Source organism: Budorcas taxicolor, chromosome 16 (assembly GCF_023091745.1).
Source record: "Budorcas taxicolor isolate Tak-1 chromosome 16, Takin1.1, whole genome shotgun sequence".
Lineage (NCBI taxonomy): Eukaryota > Metazoa > Chordata > Mammalia > Artiodactyla > Bovidae > Budorcas > Budorcas taxicolor.
The window spans coordinates 72,173,763-72,198,730 of NC_068925.1; the positions used below are offsets into that span (position 1 = coordinate 72,173,763).

A 24,968-nucleotide genomic window follows, 5' to 3' on the forward strand; every position below is an offset into this window, starting at 1 on the left:
GCGGAAAGTCACTGGAATTTAAAGTTGAGGCTGTGGTCAGGAAAAGACAAAAAGTCCTAGTCAGTTGGTCAAGAATCTGCCTGCAATGCAGGAGACCCAGTTAAATTCTTGGGTCGGGAAGATCTGCTGGGGGATAGACTACCCACTCCAGTATTCTTGACCTTCCCTTATGGCTCAGCTGGCAAAGAATCTGCCTGCAATGCGGGAGACCTGGGTTGGATCCCTGGGTTGGGAAGATCCCCTGGAGAAAGGAAAGGTTCCCTACTCCAGTATTTTGGCCTGGAGAATTCATGTATAGTCCATGGGGTTGCAAACAGTCCGACAGACTGAGCGATATTCACTTTCACTTTCTTTTCTTGTCACAACTACTGCCATTTCCCTGGAGAAGGAAATGGCAACCCACTCCAGTATTCTTGTTTGGGAAATCTCATGAACAGAGGAGCCTGGCAGACTATGGTCCATGGGATCACAAAGAGTCGGACACAATTGAGCACACCAAAAAAAAAAAGGGAGGCCATAATTGTATGCTTCCATTCACGGAAAATGTTTAGAATAGGGAAATCTATAGAAACAGAACATAGATAAGTGACTGCTTAGTGTAGGGATGGCAGGGATGAAGGGATAATGGAGGTAATAGTTAAAGAGTATAACATTTTTTTTGAGATAATGAAAATGTTCGAAATTGACTACAGTGACAGTAGCACTTATCTGTGAATATACCGAAAGCCACTGAATTATGTACTTTAAAAGATGAACTTTATAGTACATAAATCATATCTAAATAAAGATGTTTAAAAAACTTAATCCAGTCCCTAAAATACTTTTATGTCAAATACCTAAGATATTATTCAAAGAGAGTAAAAGTTTAAGGATAAATTACAGTTTAAAGATCATATACACATAATAATCACACAAACTTCATTCCACCATAAATGTACACGTTTACAACAGATGCTTAGAATATTCTTGTTTTGTCTTTATATTGCCTATACTAATTTAGCATACTAAATTAGACATTTTCATGGAACATGTAAATGAAAATTAAAAACCATCATGTAAGAGTTAATAATAAGAACACAGGCACAACATTCTCTGACATAGACAAAGAGAAATCCTGTATGACATTCCCTATATGTAGAATCTAAAAAGAAATGATACAGTTGAATTTATAGAACAGAAAGACCTACAGACTTGGAGAATGAACTTATGGTTGCTGGAGGGATGGGACAGTAAGGGAGTTTGGGAAGGACAAGTACATACTGCTACATTTAAAACGGATAATCAACAAGGACCTACCTTATGTGCAGTGCATGGAACTCTGCTCAAAGTTATGTGGCAGCCTGGATGGGAGGGGAGTTTGGGGGAGAATGGATACATACATAAGTATGGCTGAGTTCCTTCCTCGTTCACTTGAAACTATCACAACACTCTTTGTTAACCAGCTATACCACAATACAAAATAAAAAGTTTAAAAAAATTCTCTGACAGAAATTTTACTGGGGCTTCCCTGGTGGCTCAAACTGTAAAGAATCTACCTGTAATGCAGGAGACCGGGGTTTGATCCCTGGGTTGGGAAGATCCCCTGGACAAAGAAATGGCAATCCACTCCAGTATTCTTGCCTGGAAAATTCCATGGACAGAGGAGCCTAGCAGGCTACAGTCTACAGGATGGCAAAGAGTTGGACACGACTGAGAGACTAATTTTCTTTTCTTTTCTGACAGAAATAATATCAGTGATTGGTCAGTCTCCCAAAGCAACTGAAATAAAAGCAAAAACAAATAGGACCTAATCAAGCTTATAAGCTTTTGCACAGCAAAGGAAACCATAAATAAAATGAAAAGACAGCCCATGGAGTGGGAGAAAATATTTGCAAATGATGCAACCAACAAGGGCTTAATTTCCAAAATAAACAAATATTAAACCAACAGGTTCTACAATTCAGTAACAAACAAACAACCCAATTGGAAAATGGGCAGAAGACCTAAACAGACTTTTCCCTAAAGACATACAGATGGCCTAAAGGCACATGCAAAGATGCTTCTCATCACTAATTATTGGAGAAATGCAAATCAAAACTACAACGAGGTACCACCTCACACAAGCCAGAATGGCCACCATCAAAAAGTCTACAAGTACTTCCCTGGTGGCTCAGACGGTAAAGCATCTGTCTACAATGTGGGAGACCCGGGTTCAAGCCCTGGGTTGGGAAGATCCCCTGGAGAAGGAAATGGCAATACATTCCAGTACTGTTGCCTGGAAAATCCCATGGACTGAGCCTGGAAGGCGACAGTCTATGGGGTCGCAAAGAGTCGGACAAGACCGAGCGACTTCTCTTTTCACTTTTACACTGTTGATGGGAATGTAAATTGTGTGACTACTATGGAAAACAGTCTGGAGTTTCCTCAAAAAACTAGAATTGCCAAATGATCCAGCAATCTCCCTGCTGGGTATACACCCAGACAAAACTATAATTTGAAAAGATACATGCACACCTATGTTCATAGCAGCATTATTTACAATAGCCAAGACAGAGAAACAATCAAAATGCCCATCAACAGATGAATGGGTAAAGAAGCTATAGTATTTTATATATACACACACATGCACGCACACACAAACACACAAACAATGAACTATTATTCAGCCATAAAAAAGAATGAAATAATGTCATTTGAAGCAACATGGATGTACCTAGAGATTATTATAATAAATGAAGTATATTAGAAAGAGAAAGACAAGTATCATATGATACCACTCACATGTGGAATCTAGAATATAACACAAATAAACATATTAAATCCAACAGGCTACAGATATAGAGAACAGACTTGTAGTTGCCAAGGGGAAGAGGAGAGTGCGGAGGGGAAGGATTGCAAGCTTAAGATTAGCAGATGCAAACTATTATATATAGGATGGATAAACTACAAGGTCATATTTTATAGCACAGAGAACTATAATCAATATTCTGATAAACTATAAACAGTTTCAGTTCAGTTGCTCAATCAAGTCTGACTCTTTGCCACCTCATGGAATGCAGCATGTCAAGCTTCCCTGTCCTTTACCAACTCCTGGAGCTTACTCAAACTCATGTCCATCGAGTCAATGATGCCATACAACCTTCTCATCCTCTGTCATTCCCTTCTTCTCCCGCCTTCAATCTTTCCCAGCATCAGGGTCTTTTCTAGTGAGTCAGTTCTTTGCATCAGGTGGCCAAAGTATTGGAGTTTCAGCTTTAGCATCAGTCCTTCCAATGAATATTCAGGACTGATTTCCTTTAGGATAGACTGGCTGGATCTCCTTGCCGTCCAACGGACTCTCAAGGGTCTTCTACAACATCACAGTTCAAAAGCATTAATTCTTTGGTGCTCAGCTTTCTTTATAGTCCAACTCTCACATCTATACATGACTACTGGAAAAACCATAGCTTTGACTAGATGGACCACTGTTGGCAAAGCAATATCTCTGCTTTTTAATATGCTGTCTAGGTTGATCACAGCCCATAATATTAATGATAATATATAATACTGCCCCTAATATTAAAGTTAATATATACATATATACATGTATAACTAAATCACTTTGCCAAACAGCAGAAATTAACACACTGCAAACAAATTATACTTCAATAACATTTTTTTAAAAGAGATGATAATAATAGCTTATTAATATGGCCATGTAAGGCTGGTTTTAAGAACAGCACACTGAATAAAATAATTACATTCAGAACAGCAATATAACTTGGAGTTTTCCCTTGTCATATGGTTTTACTGGTACTGTCTTAAATGAATATTATCAGAAAATCTAGTCTACATTCATTTCTTTCAAGACCTCAAATACCAAGAACATTGAAGTCTTAAAATATTCATTATCATAAAATCTTCCTCTTCTTGTCCATTGTCATAAAAGTTAATATGATATACTAAACTTCAAAGAGATAACTAAATTATTTCAAGTTGTTCATTATTTTACATCTAAGAACAGTTTGAAGGTCTAGGTATCAGAAGTCATAACAGAAATATCAGTTTTATAGGTATAATTTTTCTTAAAAGAAAAAAGGTAACATATTCCCAAATACTGCTGCTCACATATTTGAAATCTAAAGTAGGCGCTCATATAAGATTCATGCTACAAATTATAGAACAAGCACCGTATCATAGCAACCCAGCAATACCACTACAGTGACACGCTGAGGATGCAATCCAAGATTCTAATTTAAGAAACTGGCACAGAATATAGGACATGTAGCTTTTTTTGGCAATACCCCTAGAACATTAATAACTAGGAGTCTAAAATCAGCTTTTATTTGAAACTTTAGAGGATCAAGCTATTACAAAGTAACAACGGAAATGTTTATTAACAAATGATTCATAGCATTGTAACTAAATATGACTTAGTTAAGGGTCTATGAATTCCTTAAAATTGAAAATGCTGGGAAAATTGTAGATATCACATTTTAGAAATCTGAATATATGCACCCTACCAGTCTGATAATACATTCTAATATACAACTGTATATACCATTTTAAGAAAACCCCTAGAACACCATCTAAAACTTTAAAGACACAGATATTAAAACATAAATATTAACATGTCTTACTCAACTACCATTCAAATATGAGTATGTCCAGAACTACTACACTACAGAAGGGTTTAAGTAACTGCTCAATCTTTATCTCAAAAAATTCACTATGTTACTTTTTTTTTCCAATTAAAAAACCACTTTAAAGTAGATAAGAACAAGAAATGAAGATAAGCTAGTGAAGATAAGCTTAAATGAAGATAAGCATGTTACATGGATTTCTCGGAATGCAGAACCTTGAGAAGCAGAATACTGAAAAACAGGCTCCTAGGAGAATAAATGGAATATCTCTATCAATCTGCTTAATTTGATTATAAAGCCTACTATTCGTTAAGTACAGTAAAGGTTTTTAGAAGCACTCTTGTTGATGAAAGTGAAAGAGAAGAGTGAAAAAGTTGGCTTAAAGCCCAACATTCAGAAAACTAAGATCATGGCATCTGGTCCCATCACTTCATGGCAAACAGATGGGGAAACAAAGGAAACAGTGGCTGACTTTATTTTTCTGGGCTCCAAAATCACTGCAGATGGTGATTGCAGCCATGAAATTAGAAGATGCTTACTCCTTGGAAGGAAAGTTATGACCAACCTAGACAACATATTAAAAAGCACAGACATTACTTTGTCAACAAAGGTCCATCTAGTCAAGGCTATGGTTTTTCCAGTGGTCATGTATGGATGTGAGAGTTGGACCATAAAGAAAGCTGAGTGCCAAAGAATTGATGCTTTTGAACTGTGGTGTTGGAGAAGACTCTTGAAAGTCCCTTGGATGGCAAGGAGATCCAACCAGTCCATCCTAAAGGAGATCAGCCCTGGGTGCTCATTGGAAGGACTCATGTTGAAGCTGAAACTCCAATACTTTGGCTACCTGATGCGAAGAGCTGACTCACTGGAAAAGACCCTGATGCTGGGAAAGATTGAGGGCAGGAGGAGAAGAGGACAACAGAGGATGAGATGGTTGGATGGCATCACCGACTCAATGGACATGGGTTTGGGTAAACTCCGGGAGTTGGTGATGGACTGGGAGGCCTGGTGTGCTGCAGTCCATGGGGTCGCAAAGAGTTGGACACGACTGAGAGACTGTACTGAATTGAACTGAACTGTTTCATTTGGGGCCTCTGGGGAACAAGAAGTATTAAAGTGTTTTTATAGATGGTTCTGATAGCTGTGATGAGTTTCGTCTTTTAGCTAACCCTACCTGCACCCCATAAGAAACACCTGCTATTGTGTTAAGAAAAAGGATTACTTATTTTAACAAGGTTGCTGAAGTTTCTAGAGCAAGTCCTATGATAGTCCACAAAATACCCTACCCACTCCCCTCCTCTATCTGACCAGAGATGGGCTTCAGGGTGGTGGTGGTGCAATTCAAGGACCCTGGAATTATATATAAAATACTATATATATTTTCTGAGAAGATGATGGATTCCTTTAATTAGATTTTCTAAAAGATCCATGTATAATCTCCCTAAAATAAAGAACCACTACTCTTAGAAATTATTTTATCTCCTTTTATGGATAATATAAGGAATTTTCATAATCAAGGTTTAGAATTATTTGACTCAGCATTTCCAAAAATAATAAAATATAGTCAGAAATAATTCTAAATAGATTACATTTTTTGTTTCAGAAATGTGCTATTTATAATATTTTATTAAAGTCAAAGTAATGAATTATAAAACAGCATACATTATTATATGATCTCACTAATGGGAAATCTAAGATGATGCTCAAATTTTTAGAAGTTTCTTCTGGCTGGGGATTTTTACTTTCTATCTTTTAAGATTCTCTTTTGGCTTGTTTTTTAAGAGTGAGTCTGTAAGTTTATGCAAAAATAATAAAGCCATTATACAAGAAATAGGGAAGTTAAGAATATGACATTTCTTACTGCATAGTCTTTAAATGAGTTTATTTTAGAAAACCATGAAAACTGAGATTACTCATGACTCATTGCAAGTATTGTATCCTAAAATAGTCATTCCACAGAAGAAACTACTTTTCTAGATTTTTTTTTAAAGCAGTTCTCAAAATATTAAAATATGTTATGTGTAAGCTTACCCAGGTCGTACAAATAAAAAACAGAATTATCAAACTATATGAAGTACCAAAATCAGTGCCTAGGTATCTGGTAGGTATGTAAAAGCTGGGTTATTTTTTTAACCTCTCTTACATGAATCATAGAAATTTCCTATGAAGAAAATACTGTGAAAATTAAATGCACCTTTAAAATATTTCATTGTTACATTTGCTACTTTATTTCCACTTCGGATTCAAATTTAGTCTGGGAGCACAAATCTATGTAGATAACTACTTAAGGAGATGACATATTGTCTAACTTCAGTTTTGGGGGTGGAATTTAGCAGTCAAGTGATAAGATGAATTGGCCCAGTTGACTTTTATTATACTCAAGTCTCAATTATCTGACTCCCAATTTATTCTCCTTCCTTGAATTGGGAAATAATGATTAGAAAGTACAATGTTAACGTGGTCACAGTTAAAAAAATTTTTTTCAAAACTATTTGTACATAGCACGTGTAGCAGGGAACAGAGAGGAAAAAAATAAGTGGACAGATTTTAATCAGTTTGTGATATCCCATAACAATTCCATAATTCCTCAAAGCTGCTAATTACAGATTATAACTTTTAACTGAGTAGAGACACCAAATGATAAATCTAGCTGACACAAATGTGCTAACTGATAAAAGTTCACTTCATCTTGCTTCTCAGTACTCATTCATAAAACAGATACTCTCCAATTTCTTCTACAGAAAAACTTTATGTTACTTAAAAAATGGAAGAACTGTGCTGAAAGGAAGACCTGCAAAGAAGATCAACAAAGCATTTTTATTCCAGGAGAATTTGAGACGTAAAGATCTTTTGCTTTACAGGGTCTTGGAAAAACCTATGTTCAGTACTGGCCTACCTGCCCAGGTCCTGTAAGAAATCAGTATCTTTCTTGTAAGGCTCTCAACTATTTCTCCTTTGCACTGTTTAGAACATAAAGAGCTAAAAACAAAAAATAAAGGGCTAATTTTGCTTTACTGCAGACAATACATATCTTCAGTTTCACACTAAAGAGGAGGAATTAACTGAGAAGATGAAGTTATAAATGACTTGCACAAGAATATAACCTATGTTTTGGTTTCTTCATCAACAAAATGCTCAATTTGGAGCTGTACGTAAACTATCACTCAATTATAAATCATTATAAAATTGTAAATTACTGCATGGCACAAAATGGTGTTTTTCTTTAAATCAATTTAATAGCATTTGCTTCATTATTTCACTCAATAAATATTAAAACCAAGCACTGAATGCCTAAATACTGGGAAGGAAGTTATGGATCTTAGGTCCTAAAGTATTTAACTTCTAGTCTAAAGGCAGAAAACAGTCAATTAAATAACTTACCCTATTCATGCATCTGTCCCAACATATTTTGTGATCACCTCACACATATATCAAGGATATCTTACCACTATATGATGTCTTGTACAGACATTGCACTCAATGGGGCTAGATAATCCCATTTTGGCCAAAAGATATAGTGGTCAGCATCTCAAACTACTAACATTTTCTAATAAACAATCTCAACATCTTTTAATTCATGTTTAGAAGTTACAGAAATTACCAGTGGGCACTCTCTGATTCACACATCCAAAAGTCTATTTGATATTTATACCCAGGTTTCTGAAAGACATCTCAAACTTAGAATGTCTAAATTATAACTCTGAATTTTTCCTCTTTATTGGTTCTTTTCCTAATGTATTCCTTCTCAGTGGTGGTAGATCTATGCACTCAGCTAGCTGGAGAAGGCGATGGCACCCCACTCCAGTACTCTTGCCTGGAAAATCCCATGGACGGAGGAGCCTGGTAGGCTGCAGTCCATGGGGTCTCGAAGAGTCAGACACAACTGAGCGACTTCACTTTCACCTTTCACTTTCATGCACTGGAGAAGGAAATGGCAAGCCACTCCAGTGTTCTTGCCTGGAGAATCCCAGGGACAGGGCAGCCTGATGGGCTGCTGTCTATGGGGTCGCACAGAGTCGGACACGACTGAAGCGACTTAGCAGCAGCAGCTGTCCAAGCTAAAACACCTGGGAAATATCTCTGACTCCTACCTTTGTCTGTCCATCTCCTCCATATAATTCGTCGACAGGTCCCAGCTTAGCTGTACTTTGAACACATCTCTTTTCTCCATCTTTATTGCTACCACCCAGCCCTAGCCATATCATATCTCATCTAGCCTATTAAAACAAACTCTTGACTGGTCCTCCTTCTAAAAACCTAGTTCTGCTACAATCCATTCTCCACCCAGCAGCTCGAGTGATACTTTTTTTGTCAAACTTCTTGAAAGAGATGTCCATACTTACTCACTTGGCACTCCATTTCCATTCACTCCCCACCTTAGAGAACTCTGGTTTCAAGATCATCAACCCTCTGAAATGCATCTCGAGTCACCAGTGTTGCCTGAAGACTACCAAACCCATGGAAGCTTTTCAGTTCTTAAATATTTGACCTGTCAGCCACTCTTCTGACTGCTACTAGCCCCACCTCATCCCTATTTAAAAAGACATTTTCTTCCTTTGACCACCTTGTCCCTACCCTCTCCTGTCCCTACTCTCTCCTATCTTCCACTCAAGCTGTTGCTCCTTTTCCTCTGATCATCATCTAAATCATGATATTCTTTGCCCTTTTCTTGTACTGTACATTTCCAGTAGGCAGCTGCTTCTACTTGCATCTCTTCAAAAATCATCTTTAATCTAAAGTTTCTAAATGCTGATTCCTAGCACAGCTCTTTCTACTTAGCTCCAGACCCAAATATCTAATTTCCTACTTGACTCTTCACTTCTATTTCCACAGGTAGTTCAACCCGTCCCACATGTAGAACCACTATCTTCTCCCACATCTGATCTTCTACTCTTTTTCCCTTTCAGTAAACTGCTGCTATACATCTAGTTGCCCAAGTCAGGAATGTATCATCATTGATTTTTCCCTCTTTCCAAGTCCCTGCTGTGATATCACTCACTCCTACTTAGACAAGGAGACCATTAGCTCTTGCTTGTGTTACTGTGCCAGCATTTACAGGCTTCCCTGGTGGCTCAGATGGTAAAGAACCCTGCAATGCAGGAGACCAGGGTTCAATCCCTGGGTCAGGAAGATCCCCTGGAGGAGGGCATGGCAACACCCCTTCAGTATTCTTGCCTGGAGAATCCCATGGCTACAGCCCATGGGCATGCAAAGAGACAAAGCACATCACAGCCACTTACTTACCTCTAAGGATGCCCACGTTGTCCTTGGCAGGCCTCTTAGAACCCACCTGTCTTGGTCTAACACATCTAGCCTTGCAGGTCTCAGCTTACCTGTCACTTTCTCCAGGGAGACTTCCCTGATCTTCCTCCTCTTACACAAAATTGACTTGGGTCCCTTACACACTCCCCTAGGCTTTTACTGCTTACTCTTATCACAACACTTGTCGCTAATTGAAACCACCAGTTTACATGTCTAGATGTACCCCACCAGACCACAAGCTCCTAAAGACATTTCAAAAGAAAAAGCATTCATCATTTTATTAACTTTACTGAGTAAAATTTTAACCTCTACAATGGTTCACCTAAAATTTAAGCACTATGAACATCAAAGAGGAAAATATTTCTGTATTAGATTTTTTTAATTAAATTTTAATTTTTACTTTATTTTACTTTACAATACTGTATTGGTTTTGCCATACATTGACATGAATCCATGTATTAGATTTTGAAAGCAAAGCATATTTCCAGTTTCACAGCAGGCAAACAAAATATTTTTCCTCTGGCTAATTAAAAGAATGGTACTGCAAGTGAAAAAAAAACATATATCCCTATAGAAGTTATATTTTATTTTACTTATGACTTCAACAAATGTTTATCTTTAGAAAAGTTTGTTTAGAAAATTGTTTTAAAGACACCCCTCTTTGCTAAATCAAAATTCAGAGCTTATGACAAAACCTGTCTCATCATTTTTACTTTACAAATTTAAAGGCATAGGATTAACCATGAGTTCAAATAATTATCATCTTCTGATAATAATTATAATTCTAGAACATCCTTTATCAGTGAGTGTGAATCAAAGGCAAAGACCAATCAAACAGAGAAAATGTATCATTTCTGAAGCTAGAGTTAATATTTTACACTCCTTTACAAGTTAAGTCCACTCTTTAAAAAATTCTGGTTTCATAGAGCTAACATTTTTTTAGTTATTGTCTGTGCAGTTTACTCACTAACTAAGCAGATTCTGAGGGAGCATCTAAGAGCTTAAAAACCCTATACTTTTTCTCCCTACCTTAAAGAAGGCTCTTGTGGTGAGAAAATAAGATGTTTATTTTATGTGTGTGCGTGTGTGCTTAGTCACTCAGTCGTGTCCAACTCTTGTGACCCCATGGACCCTCTGTCCATGGGGAATTCTCCAGGCAAGAATACTGGAGGGGGTTGCCATGCCCTCCTCCAGGAGATCTTCCCAACCCAGGGATCGAACCCAGGTCTCCTGCATAGATTTTTTTTAAATATAAATTTATTTATTTTAATTGGAGCTTAGTTACTTTATAATATTGTATTGGTTTTGCCATACATCAACATGAATCCGCCACGGGTGTACACGTGTTCCCCATCCTGAACCCTCCTCCCTCCTCCCTCCCCGTACCATCCCTCTGGGTCGTCCCAGTGCACCAGCCCCAAGCATCCTGTATCAAACCTGGACTGGCGATTCGTTTATTATATGATATTACACGCTTCAATGCCATTCTCCCAAATCATCCCACCCTCTCCCTCTCCCAGAGTCCGAAAGACTGTTCTATACATCTATGTCTCTTTTGCTGAAGAACAATGAAACTCTTTCCCAATGAAAGCTAAACCAGAATGACTCCTGAGGTCCTGTTCAGCACTGGGAGGCTCAACTAGACACAACAGCACAGTAAGGGAACCGTAAATGCAATTAGCAGCACCATTCCAGTAGGAGGAGTGAGTTCCCAAGAAATCCCTTGCCTTCAGTATCCGAGTTAGAAATAGGTTCTCTGGATTTTATGTGAACCTATGATACTCAGCAAACTACCAGAAAACCCTAATAGGTTTCTTTAAGAAATATGATCAAAACTGCAGGATTTCTAAAATCCACCATTACTCACACAAAAACCCACATGAATAAATTTCTTCAGGGAAGAGTTCAAAAACATATACATAAAAAGTGGTCTGAAACTGCTTATTAGTGAATATCCTGCTCAGACAAGTACAAGTTATTTCATATAAATGTAGTCTGTCCAGTAAAACTCTTTTGGCACATCACGCGGGTTACCTGTTACATAATAATGCACTAAAAGTAATTATATATTTAAAATCTGTTCCTTTCATCTCCTTCAAGGACATCCTTATAAATAAATACTGAACCTTAAATTTAGAAACTACTGGAAATTAGTTATTTCAGTTTATCTGGTATTTATATACAGCTGTCCACATCTGGAAGTCAACCCAGTATTACTTTTCCACACAGATCTTACACAGTACCTTCCCCAGCAATAATGTTACATGTCACACCCGTCACTGGCAAAGCCCCAGAAATCAAAGTGAAAGTAAAAGTGAAGTCGCTCTGTCGTGTCCGACTCTTTGTGACCCGTGTACTGTAGCCCACCAAGCTCCTCCGTCCATGGGATTCTCCAGGCAAGAATACTGGAGTGGGTTGCCATTTCCTTCTCGAGGCAAAGCCCCAAATACAGGAGCAAACAATCATCTGTTCCAAAACTGTATCTACTATTTATCATGGTATTAAAAACCCAAAATTAATTTACTTAAAAAAAACCTGAACAAAGGTGTAAAGGGAGGGCTAACAGGTAATTTCTTAATCAAAACAGTGACGGCCTACATGATCATACTTGTTATGCACAGAACACTGTACTTTGGTACTATTAACAGGATATGAAAACACAGGTGACTTCTGCTTTCACAAAAATCTTACCATCTCATTCTGGAGAGAGGACTTCACTAGGTAATGACTGAAACTGACTCAAAACAGCAAATCAGCAAACACAAGTATTATTCAAACTGGCTGGCAGAAAGGCCAAAGACAAGATATGGTTATAAAATGTAAACAGCCCCAGGTCACTGCTGCCCTACCTTCAGTTAAAGACTGTGGTCAAGATTTAGAGGACAGATGTGAAAACCCTCTGAAGAAAAAATTTCTTTCTCTCTCTCTCCCCCCGCCTCAAAATGCTATTCTGCAAAATTCTGAAATGCTTCACAAATGTGTGTCATCCTTGTGCAGAAACCATGCTCATCTTCTATAGTTCCAATTTTAGTATATGTGCTGCCAAGGCAACCACAAGAAAAACATTACTTGATGCTAAATAAATATAAGGCATTACCAAAAACACAGTTATGATCAACAATATCTCATTTGTTCAACACCTAATAGTCAATTTATACAGTAGTTATATTAGTCCTAAATCTTCAAGAGGTGGAACACTGCTGTGAACATCCAGCAAACAGTTTTACATTCCAGATTGGTTGGGATTATGTTACCCTGGATGACGGGATTAAAACTAGGCAAACTGCTTTCTTATGTTCTCACTTCTGCTTGACAGCTCAGCCACAGCTCCAAAAATCACAGAAAAAAACAAACCTGATCACCTTGCATCAAAGGATAACAGCGGAGTTTTAATTACGCTAACTACAACAAACTACAAAAGATCACGCCTAAAACTCCAGAATCCAACAGCATTCTCCCCCTTCAGGAAAGCAGCTGATTAGCCATAGGGGGCAGCAAAGTTAAGAGAGTGAAAAGTAAATAGCAGCAGGTGAAGTGAGGGCAGGAAATGTTAACAGGCTGGGTAATGAGCCATGAATATCTAGAGAAAAGCACAAAGTCTCAACTAATGAATTAAATCAATAGACAGATAATGTCAAACCAGTGATTCTCAACCCTGGCTGCACATTAGAATCATTCTGAGAGCTTTCAAAAATACAAATGCCTGCAACCTAGTTAGACCAATTTATTTAGAGTCACTTGAGGGTAAGACCCAGGCACTGATGTTTTTTAAAACTAAGAGCACAGCCAGGGTTGACAACCCTGCTAAACACATATAAATAAAAATAAGCTAGTCTTCATCCCTGTCTTTTTACAATTTTAAAAAAGTTAAAATTCAAAGATTATTCAAAAATCTATTATTTCCCAAATGTATTATTTTTGTTGATAAACCTGTCTTTGTCATCCAAAGTCTTTAACTCACTAAAGACCAATTCATCTTCAAGACTGTATCAAGGGAAAATACTATTCTTACAAGTAAAAATAATTAACTGAAGTTCAGAAGGGTTAACCAACCAGCCCAAAGTGATTGTGACTCATCAATAATGCAGGAAGACAACTTCAGTCTATTTACCGGATGGTACTCTGTCCCAGTGATCACACTATTTTACTTAAACACATTTAACTGGAGTCTTACTTTACAGGCACTTCATAAAAGGATGCAAAGTTCAACTGAGAATCAGAGGAGGTAATAAAACTGGGGGAAAAAGAAATCTGACCCTAAACAGGAATTCTGAAAATGTTAAATTAAGACTTAAATGGAAAAGTTTTTCCTTCATGTGAAGGCCAACAATGACACTATATTAATTTCTCTAGAGGTATATCCTAAAAGTTTTTAAAAATTAAAATGTAAGCTGTCTAGAAGAAATATGGTATTATTAATACTTCCAGAAGATAGCTGTAAAATGACTAAAATGTTATATATTCCTTTGTAAACACACTTTTAACATATTCAGGTGAATTTCAACTCTCCTTTAATGCTATCCCAATTACTAAAATGGGTTCTGGGTTTAGATGAATGAAATTAACTTTGGGGAAAAAAATCTATAAACCTTAAAAGTTGAGTGAGTAGTGTTCCTCACCAGCACAAAAAAAGTCATTAGTTAGTAAATTTCAAATCATGTCAGTGTTCTTGTACCAGATACCCTAAAGACCACATCAGTTCAGTTGCTCAGTCATGTCCGACTCTGCAACCACATACATCAAGAAAAACAAACAAACAAAAAGTGTTCCATAAAGATAAGGGAACTCTTCAAATGAACACCACTACTACAAGCCTCAATACCTCCAGGAGGACCCAACTTCTAAGAATATTAACAACCAAGAAACTGAGGAAATTTGGGAAATTCTTTACCTCATCTGAAGCGGACTTTAATCTCAACGCCAGTTTCTGTTCTTGCCATTTACAGTCTGTCTCCTATGAGAGACTCACACCTATATAATTCTACTGGTTAATTCAATTTCTTTGCTTGATTAAAAAAAAACTTCTAACTATAGCATTCAACATTTAAAAAGTCATTTACCCTATTTCCATATCCACACTTAAATGCTGATGTATGGCTTCACCTCAGTGCACATAGATCATATCTGAGATCTGATTATAAATAATTTATACTTTACACTAGCAAAGTTTTACTATTTATGTGAACCCTTCATTTAAAAAATACTTTTAATTTGGATTTTCAAATATCAAAGAGAATGGGAACTAATATTCTTTGCCTATTTTTAGGAACCAATTACATTATTTCACATAAGCCCTACAATCCTAGGGAGATAGAAGCTTTTATCCCCATTTTACAGATAAGGAAAGCAACTCAGAAAGATTAAACTTTTACCTTTGACCCAGGGCTGACCCCAATGACCCAACTCGATTATCATCCTGCTCAAATGTTCATAAAGCAGGTTAACAGCAAAAATACTGAAATCATTTAACCTGCGTACCAGTGTCAACTGCCATCCAGAGAAATAATCACAGGCCTGAAACTAAGCTCTTTAAGTCTCAACGTCACATCTGGGAATAATATTGGTCTTGCACAGAGTTGCTGGGATAACACAAGGATATGCAATTTTTGTAAAAATACAGGGTAGTGGATTCTCACACAACATTACCTCAGTAGGTGTGAAAAAGAAACAGATACCCGGGATTAGGTATTACACAACTTTTTGGACTGTTTCACTTATTATGATCGATATTGTTCTTATAATTTTAAAATGTAAAGGAAAGTATAAAATAATTTATAAATGTTGTTATATAACTGTGTAACATCTATTATTCTACCAAACCAATTCTTTCAGAGATACAAAACAGGTTAAACAGACAGAAAAACTTCCCATTAACAGGGTTTTATTTTTTTAAGTTAAAAGTTTCCTAACTGTTGGTTACTAGAGGAAAAGTTTAAGGTAGAAAAATTAAGTACAATACTAATGTAAATATAAATACAGAGAGATGATTGATAGACTGTCCCTACTTTTATTTTCTCATACTTAGTTTTCAGAGGAACTTACAGAACTAACATAACAAATTTCAAGTGTTTTGGGAAAAAAAATTGTTTTTAAGCTATACAAGGCAGATTGAGGGCCTATATAACAGTTTCTCATTTTTAAAAACTCCTTTTAACAAGGCTTGTTTTTAAAATACTTTACATAATTTTCTCTGAACATTTTTACCATTAAAATTTTGCAACCCACTTACTAAGTTATTTTGCACAAATAAACTTCTTTGGATGAAAAAGTGGGACTATTTTTATTACCCACAATATGCTTTGAGGAAAATAGCTGGCACCTTTCCAGCTCAGATCCATGTGGACAAAGTGTAACATAAGCAGGTTGGTATAAACACTGAAAGATCTTGGATGCACACAGATATCTGAATCACTCCACTGTAAGATGGTATTTCAGAGCAGGAAGAAAAATTCTCTTTCATACACATATTACAGGGCTTTCCACTGGTTTTTGTTAAGGCCACAAATGGAAAAAACTACTACTGACAGAAAAAGCACACAACATGTGGTATCAAGGACACTGCCAAAGTTCTAAGTGAAGCAACTGAATTTTTAAAAAACCACTTTTCAAGCATTTTGGCATCTGGAGTAAAAGTCATTTTTCCTAATGGTGGGTAATCTAAGTAAGAATCTTATTCCTCAATTAAATTTACGTAAATTTATCCTGAATACATAAATTTCCTTATAAAGATACTATATTTTCATGTGAAACACATAGATTAAATCTAAAATTTTAATTTTCTCTACTAGTGAGCAAAATACTATAAATAAAACACTTAATGGCACCTTCAACTTATTGAACTATACACCATATAACTTAGATGATTACTGACTATATTTTTGCTAGGCTTTTAAAAGCAAAATAAAGTTGCATCTCTTGGCTTGAAGTAACTATCAATATATGTTTAATATTCAATTATTTTTATTAAATACAAATAGGTATTATATAAAAGGACAATATAAGATAAACTTATTTGCAAAGCAGAAACAGAGATACAGACGTAGAGAAAAAACATGGACACCAAGCAGGGAAGAGGGTGGTGGGATGAACTGGGAGATTGAAAATGACATATATACACTACTATGTATAAAATAAATAGATAATGAGAACCCACAGGGAATTCTACTCAGTACTTTGTGGTGATCTAAATGGGAAGGAAATCTAAAAAATAGACCATATATGTAGAACTGATTCACTTTGTTGTACAGTAGAAACTAACACAATATTGTAAAGCAACTACACTCTAAAAAAAATTGATAAAAAATGAAAAAGACAATATAAAGAACCACAGCATCTTACTGAAAAGCAAAGTAAACACATACGAAAGAAAAACACTAACACTAGCACCAAACCTTCAAACTGCAAAAATAATTTGCCAATTTAATCGGGAAAAAAACCAAAAATGTAAAAATAACTATGATGTTGTAGTTAAGTTTAAAATTTTAAATTCATGAATAGCAGTTCAATGTCCTAACAAGAAAGATAGCTGTGACATCACTCAAGAATTAAAAGTCTTGGCAACATCTACCATTCGTGGTCTACTGTAGGCTATGATGCCAATGTCTGAACAATTTTTGTATACTAAAGAGCAAATGATAAATGCAGTACCACAGGCTACTCATCTTAAATAAAACTTTCTTTCAAAAGCCAGTTTGATTCTGGCAGTGGGATGCTTAGAAGCACCCCAAGAAGCAGGGTAGTGTAGGATGTGAATGGGGCTCCAAAGTTATTGCAGGTCAACTGTGATTTGATCTGGGGTTTTCTTTAGACTCCTGGCCAAACTAAGACTGGATTCCTAGGCCTAAAGACAAATCAGAACCAGGCTGGCCTTGAACCGGATGCAGGAGCTCTTTGAAACTGATCGAAAACCTCCTGAACATTATCTATTTCGGTACAGATCATTTCCTGGTCTTGCAAAACAGATGATCTAGATTTCTATCAGGTTTCTTTTGTAGAAAAAAAAAAATTCAAATGTTCAGGACCATTATCATCTTGTTCCAAGACAATGTCTATCTCATAAAAAGCAAAGACCTTAAAATTATAAAATTAAAAGGTAGTAATCCACAAAAAAAATAAACTAGAACGTCAGGAACCAATTTTTTTTTTTAATCCTCTAAACCTAGTGGGAAAAGTAAGTGAGCCAGAAGGAGTGCCAAGTTCTGAAAGGCGTTAGGCATGGACACCAATTTGAATTACTGTACAAATCTACAGAATCCCTGGAATCACTGCTTGGCGAACTAAGTTCCCATTTCATTGCAAAGCACCACGACCTACTCCTTAATACTTTTCCAACTCTACCGTGTGTATCTTCTCAGACAATATTTTAAATCTTTCCATTCTTTGGGCTAAAGAGTAACATTTAAATCTAATGACCCAGTAAGTAAGACACTACCCTGGTTAGATTTTTAGGCTTTTTCTTTATAAATCAATCTAAAGGCAGGTAACTCTTAACGGGTGTACGCATTAGGATTCCTAGTCCTAAGACTCTTTGGAAGGATCAGAGTAAAGTAAAAGTTACAGTGTGCGCAAAGACGCTTTATAACTGGAAAAGCAACAGATTAACTGAGAGGCCGAAAAGAGGAGGCAGGTCTCAGAAAAGTGAAGGTCGGAACGTAAGACAGGTTGTTACAACAAGATGGGGAAGGACAAGACTCGAGGAAGAAGACTGAAATAAGAAAAAGTCTACCCCTCCAGACTCAGGAGGAGAGTTGCAAGCCCAAGGGCAGGAACCCGAGCGCGCAGGTGGGGAGGGAGGGGTGCTGGCCTCCTCCAAGAAGGGAAGAGTTAAAGTGAACCCAGATAAGTGAGGGGGGAGAAACAGCAAGACTCTTTTAACATCAAACCTGTCTGAATCATAAAGACGGTGGGAGGACGCCAAGGAAGGTTGGGGAACGCGAGCCCCAGGTGGGCAGAAGGAACCCCCCACCCCCGCGCCGGAGAAAGCAAAGGCTCCGGCAGCGCGGAGGAGAACCCGCGCGTTCCTCCCCGGGCTGCGCCCTCGGAGGTTACCTACCTTTGAGTTGGGGCAAGGGGTGCAGCTCCGGCTGGCTGCACTGGCTGCGGAACTGCGACGAGCCTTGCGAGCGCTTCTGCCTCTGCGCCTTGCGCACCGATTTCCGGGTGAAGCCGTCCACTTTCTCGGCGGCCGAGATGGCGGCGCTGGCAGCCCCCGCCGCCGCCGGCGGCGGCGACGACGACGACATCTCCGCGGCCCTGGCGCTTGGCAGCTCCGGCTGCGGCTAGCACGGAACGGGCAGCGGCAGGAGGAGGAGGAGGCGGGGGAGAGGCGCCGAGGAGCTCGCGCCCCTCCGCCCCGTGCCCCCCAGCCGCACCGCCTTCCCGCTCCCGGGCGCCCGCCAAGCTCTCTCCTCGCCGCCCGCCGACGCCTCACGGCCGCATCTCAGGGCCGGAGGTTCCCGGTCCCCGCCGCTCGGCGAGCTCCCCAGAGCTGGCGGGGGCCGAGGCGGGGTGGTGTGTGAAGAAGTTGTTGACTCCCGAGTTCCGAGGGCGGGTGGACGGGAGCCCTAAGTTCAGACAACTGAGGCGAGGACGCGGACGTCGAACGCGCCTCTCGTCCCTGGCGGCCCGGGTCCTCGGGCGGCCGGCCCGCCAGCACCTCAGTGGCCGCTGCCAGGGCAGCCCGCCCTGTCTCGAGCCTCCTCCCGAGGCGCTGCCATCGCGGGGCCCCTCCGAGCCGCTGTCTCCACCGCCGGCGCTCTTCCCTGTCAGCGCCGACCCCTCATCTCCCGGGGCGGTGACCCGCCGCCCCGGCCCTGGGCGCGCGTGCGTACACACACACACACACACACACACACACACTCGCTCCTCGAAGCGCCCAGCGGTCCGGACCCCCTCCCCCACGCGCCCTTCCGCCGCCGACAGAGAACCCCTGGCGAGCGGCCGCTACAACTTGAGAAGGTGCTGGGAGAGGCGAGGGGCGGGCGGCGGCAGGGAAAGTGCGAGCGCGTGTGCGCGCGCGCGTTGGGGGCGCGCGGCCCGGGGGCGGGGCCTCGCGGGGGATGGGGAGGGAGGAGATTGACTGACAACTTCCGCGGGGTCCAGCCAGCCTCTCGGAAGCTCGGGAAGGAGTTGAGGGGTGGGGGGTGGGAAAGCATGCCAGCTCCCTCAGCCAATCGCAGGGTGAAGCGGCCCAACGGGCTGAGGCGTGGCCTTTTTCAAGGTCTTATCAAACTGGGAGGTTGGGCGGAGAGAGGGGGCGTGGTTACGTGACGGACCTCGACCACAGCCAATCGTAAGTGAAGACGGCTTAGCGGAGTGCCCCTCTTACGTCACAACCGCGTAACTCTCGAAGGCTTGAGGGGAGGTGCGGCTCCAGCAACGAGGTTCTGTGCACGCCTGCGCGACAGCTCAAGGCTATGGTTTCGTAGACAGCCTATGAGGAGACCGGGAAACTAGAGGAGGGAGTTTAGAGAGCAAAAGAGAAGGCCCGTACCCTTTCCTCCCCTTTCTGCTAGCCAATAAGGAGCTGAAGCGACTGGTGGGGAGCTTGAGGGCTGGAGCGAGAAGGCGTGCCAAGTGTTACGTCACTGGAAAGGGGTGGAGCAACAAGCCGTGTGATTGATGGCTGAAGTCGCCCCGCGGAGGAAGGCGAGGAAATGAGCTTGTCCAATGGGAGCGAGATGCTGGGCTCTTGGGCGGGCTTTGGAGCCTCTCTGGCTCTAAGCCGCGCACTTGGAAGTTACCGGGTAAATTTACAGCTCTCTCAAGGTTCTGGCAACACAGTTCCTGAGAGCTGTTTTAGCGCGAGTTCGGACTGTCCGGTGCCTACTACTTGAAAGCCTTTCCCAAATCCACATCCTCCAAGAAAAGGTTTCTCATTCCCAATTTAACATCTTACTAATTTTCGCTTTTTCAGCCGGATACCTTGAACTGCTTCAACAGGACGAGTATGAATTCGCTGATCAGAAGTTTGTAGATTTGAGGACTGGCAGTTTACTCTTACTAGGATCTCTTACAGGTTCCATCCACATTTTCCACTTCTTAAAGACCAGAAATGTTGGTCATCTTAGTTTTTTGTCCGGTGCTTTCTGTATAATGATGCCTAATAAAAATAAGTGAACTGCACAGCTTGTCTTGTCTTTGGCTTAGTGGACCCCAATCTCCATTTCTCTTCGACGAGCCCCAGATCTTTTCTTTTCGACGTGCTAAAAATACTGCCATATATTTAAGCAACACTACCTGATGCACAGGTAAAGAAGGTGGTAGGAAGTTGAATTCTAGATCTAGAATCGAATGCTACCTTAAAATATTTCCCTCCTTATATTCACTGGGAGAAGGCAATGGCACCCCCACGCCAGTACTCTTGCCTGGAAAATCCCATGGACGGAGGAGCCTGGTAGGCTGCAGTCCATGGGGTCGCCAAGAGTCGGACACAACTGAGCGACTTCACTTTCACTTTTCACTTTCACGCACTGGAGAAGGAAATGGCAACCACCCACTCCAGTGTTCTTGCCTGGAGAATCCCAGGAACGGCGGAACCTGGTGGGCTGCCGTGGGGTCGCACAGAGTCGGACACAAGTGAAGTGACTTAGCAGTAGCAGTATATTCACTGAGTAGTGAAATTGTACACAAGCGTTCTAGTCAAGGAGGTTCAAACTTCAGCAGTGTCTTAGACATCTTTCTCTTTCTCATCCAATCAAGCTCCAGACTCTCTTGAATCTACCGTAACAAACGTTCAAACCAAGCTTTTCTTACAATTTGCTTAACCGATCCCCAAATATAGTTCAGAGCTTTCAAACTCTCTGCCAGATAAGTCTTTTTACTACTGCCACATTAACTTTATTGGCATGTGTGAAGAACCATCCAGTACCTATGGAATAAAGTCCCAATTCCAGGTTCTTCTCATTCTAACTCATGGATGTCTTTACAGGCATAAATTGTGCCATGTCTCTACACAAATTCTTTTTTCAATTTAGACGGATCATTCCACATACTGATAGCCTAGAAGCAGAGGATTCCTCCTCTGTTCCTCGTAGAACAGAGGAGCCTGGCGGGCTACAGTCCATGGGGTCGCAAAGAGTCCGACGTGACTGAGCAACTAAGCACAGAGCATTTATCACCTACACCACTCACAGAGTCTGTCCTCATATAAGGTCAGAGATTGCAGGTGCTATGCTCTTTCTTCCCCGGCTGTTTGTAACCATCGAAAGAGTAAGGGACCTCCTGGTGGTCCACTGGTAAACAATCTGCCTGCCAGTGAAGGGGACATAGGTTTGACCCCTGGTCCAGGAAGATCCTACATGCCACAGAGCAACTAAGCCTGGATAGCACTATAACTGAGCCCATGAGCCTAGAGCCTGTGCTTTGCCACAAGAGAAGCCACCTCAGTAAGAAATCCAAGCACTGCAACTAGAGAGTAGCCCCCACTTTCTGCAGCTAGCGAAAGACTGCGTGCAGCAATGAAGACCCAGCACAGCCGAAAAGAAATTAATAAATGAAATTAATAAAAAAAGAGTAAGGACTCAGTTATTTTATACCTTTGTATCTCTTACTGAACAAAGTATAAATATGCAGTATGTACCAATCTAATTTTTAATTCTCAAGAACAGGGTTTCTGAAAGTATAGTCATTGGATTACCTGCTTAAGAATCCTCTGGGGAGCTTATTTAAAATGCAGATTGCTGGGCCTGACACACAGAATTCTCCCCCACACACAGAATCAGAACCAATGGGAAAAGCACTAAGATATCTTTTTTTTTTTTTTTTCGAATGGCATAGCATGTAGGATCTTAGTTCCCCAAGCAGAGATTGAACCTGCGTGCCCTGCATTGGAAGCAGAGTCTTAACCACTGGACTGCCAAGGAAGTCCCCTGAGAAATCTGTTTTTAATAAGTTTCCTAGGTCATTCTTATGCACATGAATGTTTGAAACTCTATTCTCTAGTCACCTGGATGTTATTTAAAATAGATCTTAAATGTCCAGAATTTGTAATAAAGAGAATTTGCATAGGCTAAGAAGGGGAAATAAATAGCAGAAAGCACACCAACAAAGGTAAAATTCTTACTGGAATATGACATAATAAATAATGGAAAATAGAGACTGAATAGAACAGGTAGAAAATAGATACTGGAAACAAATTCTTGGGAGGTTTGGAACAAGCAAAACTGTCTGAGTTTTCTGAAATAGCCTCTTGGAGAAGAATTTTGAGAAAAATTTTAAAGAAAGTGTGAGTCAAAACCAAAGTGAGCAAGATGGCATTCTAGATTCAAGTTACCAAACATTTTGGGTGGGATGGAAAGAACTATAGCCAAAGGCTCAAAAGTCCTGACTTTATTAATTATAGTATGGTCCCATCAAGTCACTTACCCTCTCAGAGGCTTGGTGTCCACATTTGTATATCAGAAAAAAAAGTAACCAGCCTTCTTTACAATATTGGCATGAGTTTTAAATATGATACATAAAACAAACACTTGGAAAAGTGAATATCATGCACTTGATAATTTTATCCACATATGTATGTCCATAAAATTATCATGTGCATGATATTAATCATTTCTTTTCCATGCACGGTCTTAAGTAAATAAAGTATCTGAGTCATAAACAGATTAGGTCACTAAGAATCATCTAACAGAAAACCACAGTCTCAGTGCTGAACTGTTTGTACCCCTGACAAGGAAGAGTGTCAGTGACGATTCCATGCTGTAGAACTCCTGTTTTTTTCCATATGTGAAGACCCATATATAAGTCAGAGGCCAAGACTTCATCACTGGCAAATTCTTTGCTTTACTTTATCCTCACATGACTTGATTTATTTACTGATTTCATTGTTTTAATCACAATGACTATCTTGCAGGAGAAAATAAGCAAGGAGATCAAACCAGTCCATCCTAAAGGAAATCAGTCCTGAATATTCATTGGAAGGACTGATCCTGAAGCTGAAGCTCCAATACTTTGGTCACCTGATGCAAAGAAATGACTCACTGGACAAGACCTTGATGATGGAAAAGACTGAAGGCAGGAGGAGAAGGGGATGACAGAGGATGAGATGGTTGGTTGGCATCACCGACTCGATGGACATGAGTTTGAGCAAGCTCTGGGAGTTGATGATGGACAGGAAAGCCTGGAGTGCTGCAGTTCATGGGGTCGCAAAGAGTCGGACATGACTGAGCGACTGAACTGAGTGAGATGACAATACTTACAATAGCAAACTCAAGGTCTTTTAATGGTTTAAAGTGTGCATCAGAGGAAAAAACATTCTAGCAACTCTGATGGCTAAGCATATTATGTGTGCTTTAAATTTCAAGAATACTAGAAGAAATTTTTTTAAAGAGTGCATCAGAGACAGTATTATGTCCACATTACTGTGAAATTCTCTAAAGCATGTCCAAGCAAAGTTTTGGCTGCCAACATTTCTCTTTCCTTAAGAACCATGATACCCAAACAGTACTACTCCTACAGAACACCAAACAAATATGCTTTATCTGAAAATCAAATAGTAGTGATCTTTTCCCAATTTACAGAAACAAAATAAATTGAGATTTTTTTCCTTGTATCTTTCTTAGAATTTTGATTCTTACAACTGCACTACTGAACTTGAATCTAAATCAAGATAGTATCGTAAAACATTAATTTTTAATATGTCATTCCTTCTTATTTAAGTACATTTAAATTAGGTAAAATTCCCTCCCTGGGAGGCAATCGAAGCTATCAGATTCTTTTATGTGCTTCTAGAGATAGAATCTGGAGAAGGAAATGGCAACCCACTCCAGTGTTCTTGCCTGGAGAATCCCAGGGACGGGGGAACCTGGTGGGCTGCCGTCTGTGGGGTCGCACAGAGTCGGACACGACTGAAGTGACTTAGCAGCCGCAGCAGAGATAGAATCAGTTTACTCTCTTAAGATTTAATAAATTAACATTTTTAGAGGCTCCACCAAAAGCTACATGATTTATAGGTATTTCATCACTGAAGATGGAGTAGGAAATGGCAATCTACTCCAATATTCTTGCCAGGAAAATTCCATGGACAGCAGAGCCCTGTGGGCTATAATTCATGGACTTGCAGAGCTGGACACGACTGAGCAACTGAGTAAGAATCACTGAAGAAGT

At 39.8% G+C, this 24,968-nt stretch overlaps 1 protein-coding gene and 1 pseudogene across 1 annotated transcript in view; both read right to left on the bottom strand.

The window, feature by feature from the left end:
• The window catches only part of PPP2R5A (protein phosphatase 2 regulatory subunit B'alpha), a 69,039-nt gene extending 49,295 nt beyond the window's left edge, over positions 1 to 19,744 (bottom strand). The window contains exon 1 of the mRNA XM_052653409.1: positions 18,916 to 19,744. Coding sequence (XP_052509369.1) covers positions 18,916 to 19,105 — 190 coding nt within the window. The 5' untranslated portion in view covers positions 19,106 to 19,744. The remainder of the gene's footprint in view (positions 1 to 18,915) is intronic.
• On the bottom strand, positions 12,818 to 12,918 carry LOC128061927 (uncharacterized; annotated as a pseudogene).
• Positions 19,745 to 24,968: the final 5,224 nt, after the last annotated feature.